We start from the raw sequence: 3,793 nt of genomic DNA, 5'->3' as shown, positions 1-3,793 counted from the left end.
TATATATGTATATATAATTATATAATTATATATTATATTAAAATACATTTTTTGAAATTATAAATTATGTATCAATCATTTAAAAAAATATGTATTATATTTTTAATTTTTTAACAAACAAAATATAAATTATTATTGTAAGATTATTATTTAATATACATATATTTGTGCTAAGAAAATAATACATTTTAAAAAAATAAGAAAATAATACATTAAAAAAATAAGGAAATAATATATTAAAAAAATAATGCATGCAAATTGGAATTAAAACATAAACATTTAAAATTTCTGAAATGACATTGCATTAGTCATTTTATGTCTCAATATCGTATATAAGTTCTGTAACTGTGAGTTCTATCAAAATTACAGTAGGTATATATAACTCCTTGTAGCAGGTGTATAACAACCGGAAATACTTTTCAGTTTGAAAGAAATGACTTAACCCTTACAATGCTTTTATATATCTTCTTTGCAATTACGTATCCTTGACAATTTATTGGGAAACCATTTAACATATCTTCGATCGCTATTGACATTGTGTAAATATTTTAGCAAACATGCCTATGGATTGTGCAGCGTATCACGTGTTGTTCCAAGGAACAATTTTGTTGCGTGCTCATCATTCTTATGCGATAATCTAACATTCTACACGTGACCGTGATTTCTAAAATTAAGCTATATATTATGTAAAGTATTCCTTAGGATTATTGACGTTTTTCAAACCACAATTGATATATTCTGAGCGTAGTTTCTCCACGATAAAATTATCAAAATGCTTTTTGATTAAATAAATATATTGAAGATAAATAACGAGATTATACAATCTAATTAAATTAATTAAATTAAATTAATTTAAAAAATGTACAAAAGAATATTAAAGTACATAAAAATATAATAAGAAATAAAAACATATAAAAGATAATTAAATAAAAATTAGTATATATTAAAAATTGGGAAAATGCGATAAACTAACAACATTAAAGAAGTTCTTAAAATTGTTAGGATGCTCTATAGATACATATTGTTGCAGATGCGTGTAAAAATATGATGAAGATATGTGATAGCGAGGATTGCGTGCGAATAGGTAAGTGGTATACAGTTGTTATACTAATGGAGTGATTATATAAATTTGCACTATTATTTACATAAACAAACATTACACAAAACAATAAAAAAATATATGGAATTACTGTCCTGGAAACAATTATTTATTTTTCTTTATCCATCTAGCTGCTAGTTTGAAGGAATCTATGAACGAGTCTGTAGATCCTTGCGATAATTTTTATCAGTGAGTAGATTTATTATTGGCGGCGTGCGTGCTATTATGTCATACCTTGATCATATGATGCGCATTTTGTAAAATGTATATTATACACAAAATTCCAATATTATTCTTCAAATTTATTATTTCTGTGTCACGCAAATATTGCACTTGCGTAATTCGCTTTCACTGGTTTATATGAGATATCAATCATGTCACAAATTAATCCACTTTTTCTAGAATAGAAATTTATGCTAATATTTTATTATTATTAATCCACTTATTTAATTAATTTATAAACTTATTTAATTAATTAATTTATAATTTATACAATTATTATCTTAGTAGTGTGCAATACTTTCTCTATTTTTATAGATATGCGTGCGGTAGATGGCCGCAAGAACATCCTATTCCGGATTCCAGCCTGATGAATTCCTGGTTCAGCGAGCGCAGTAATCGCATGTACAGAAAAATCAGAGATCTACTATTAGTCAATATGTCTGCAAGTGAGGTACCGTGGGCAGTAATGCAGGCCAAGACTCTGTTTAGCAGCTGTATGGACGTGAGTACGTTGCTTTTTATTTAATTAGGTAGATGTCAAAGAAACAAATGCTATAATTAGGAACATATTAATTAAAATATAATACATACAATATCCAAGTAATAATTAATAATGTATGTGTAAAATATATTGTAAATTAAATTTTAATGTTATATAAATTATCTTTTAATTTTGAATATTTCTTATTAGAAGATAAATTTCAGATACCGTAAATGAACTCGATTTATCTCCAATGTTCGACTTGTTGAAGTTATTAAATTTACCCACGATACCATTTGTTACCAATAAAACAATCAATTATATCGAACAACTTGCCAGCGTAAAGAAAATTTTGGATCTTGACATTTTCTTTGGCTTTGAAGTCATACCTAATCCAAAAAACAAGAGTAAGAACATACTCTATCTCCATCTTCCGATTCGTTCCAATCCTTTTCTCAAGTACGTATGCTTTTATTATGTTTATAATAATATATTTATTTTGTATTATTATTTTTTAATATTTTGCAAATTACTTAATATTGTAATTAGTATAAATAATAACAAATTTATAATAATAATAATAATAACAATAATAATAATAGCGATAAAGAATTGGAGAAACGATTACAAACCATCAGATCGCGATTGCGAAAATTAGATGAGTTAGATGACGAAGCCGTGTTGAGTGAGAACGAAGATGCCGAATTAACCTATATGATTGATGTTATTAAATACATTATTAACAATGGCACTGATAATAAATGCACCTCAGACGACGAATTGATGATTGAAGATGAAGTACTAAAAGAATTTGTTAAAGGAATTTACAATATTAGCAATCTTTTTTATAACGTAAGTATTTTTTTATTAACAATGAATTCATTTGGATACCCTAATGGGCACTGGAGCATATTAAAGCTGTACACTGATTTAATCTGACGATAAGTGTAAAAGTGAAATGCAAATATTTTAAATTATAAAATACATATTTTACTTAATAGCATAATAAAATGTACTGACAGTCCGTGATTTAACTTGTTTCTATATTTATATTAATATTAAACATATCTTAATATCAATTTGTATACAACGACTTTAATATGCACTAATGCGCATTGAGTACATTTACTCGATCTTGCCATAAGTAGTATAAATCGAATCTAACAAATGTTTTTCGTGAACAAATTTGTTAGAATAAAACTCTATTTTTATCATGCTCTATAATATTTGTTGTAAAATTTTTTTAAGTGCAATTTCCAAAATACAATTAAGATTTTGAAAAATATTATATATTTATTTAAGAGAATACAAGAATTTAATTTTTTGACAGATGGCTCGTGCAGATCAAAATCAGAGTATTTCCGAGGAAAGCTTGAGCGATAGTGATTATATGCTGGTAGATGATCTACAAAAATTGACAGATAATTATATAATAGATAGTAATTTATCTCTTACGCTTACACCGATTTGGCGGCCTTTTATTGAATCTATTTTTGAGGGAATAGATAAGTTGGATCTTGACAACAAAGATAAAATTCTAATTGGTAATCTAGAGTATTTGAAAGATGTTGCATTATTATTAACTTGTTTCGAGGAAGAAATCCTAGGCATGTATATATTCATGATTTATAATAATCCAGTAAATAATTGACTTAATTATATTATTTTTGTCGTTTAATATTTAAATTTAGTATTCACTTTTTAAAAAAATGTTTCCAAAATTCGAATATTGATTTAGAAAGCTACATTTGGTGGACAGTTGTGGATATTGTAGTGCCCCATGCTTCCGAAAGACTCAGGGATATTTGGAACAAATACGTTAGCAAGGTAACAGACGTGGAAGTTGTAGGCGAATCAAAATCGTTATTCTGTGGATCAGTTGTCAATAAATTAATGGGTATCTATTTATAACTTCAATACATCTTTTAAATAATATATGCAACACAAATACATCAACATCTTATTTTTTAAATAATACTATATATATATAT

The 3,793-nt window shown here is 26.2% G+C and overlaps 1 protein-coding gene across 1 annotated transcript in view; it reads left to right on the top strand.

Annotated features, from left to right (window-relative positions):
* The window catches only part of LOC108752388 (neprilysin-21-like), a 9,473-nt gene that overhangs the window by 2,225 nt on the left and 3,455 nt on the right, over window positions 1-3,793 (top strand). The window contains exons 4-10 of the mRNA XM_018493190.1: window positions 1,031-1,084; window positions 1,231-1,288; window positions 1,637-1,827; window positions 2,027-2,261; window positions 2,405-2,654; window positions 3,133-3,409; window positions 3,541-3,699. Coding sequence (XP_018348692.1) covers window positions 1,031-1,084; window positions 1,231-1,288; window positions 1,637-1,827; window positions 2,027-2,261; window positions 2,405-2,654; window positions 3,133-3,409; window positions 3,541-3,699 — 1,224 coding nt within the window. The remainder of the gene's footprint in view (window positions 1-1,030; window positions 1,085-1,230; window positions 1,289-1,636; window positions 1,828-2,026; window positions 2,262-2,404; window positions 2,655-3,132; window positions 3,410-3,540; window positions 3,700-3,793) is intronic.

Source organism: Trachymyrmex septentrionalis, unplaced genomic scaffold (assembly GCF_001594115.1).
Source record: "Trachymyrmex septentrionalis isolate Tsep2-gDNA-1 unplaced genomic scaffold, Tsep1.0 scaffold60, whole genome shotgun sequence".
In the NCBI taxonomy this organism is placed as follows: Eukaryota; Metazoa; Arthropoda; class Insecta; order Hymenoptera; family Formicidae; genus Trachymyrmex; species Trachymyrmex septentrionalis.
Note: the sequence above shows the minus strand (reverse complement) of the source record. Positions and strands in the feature narration are given on the sequence as shown.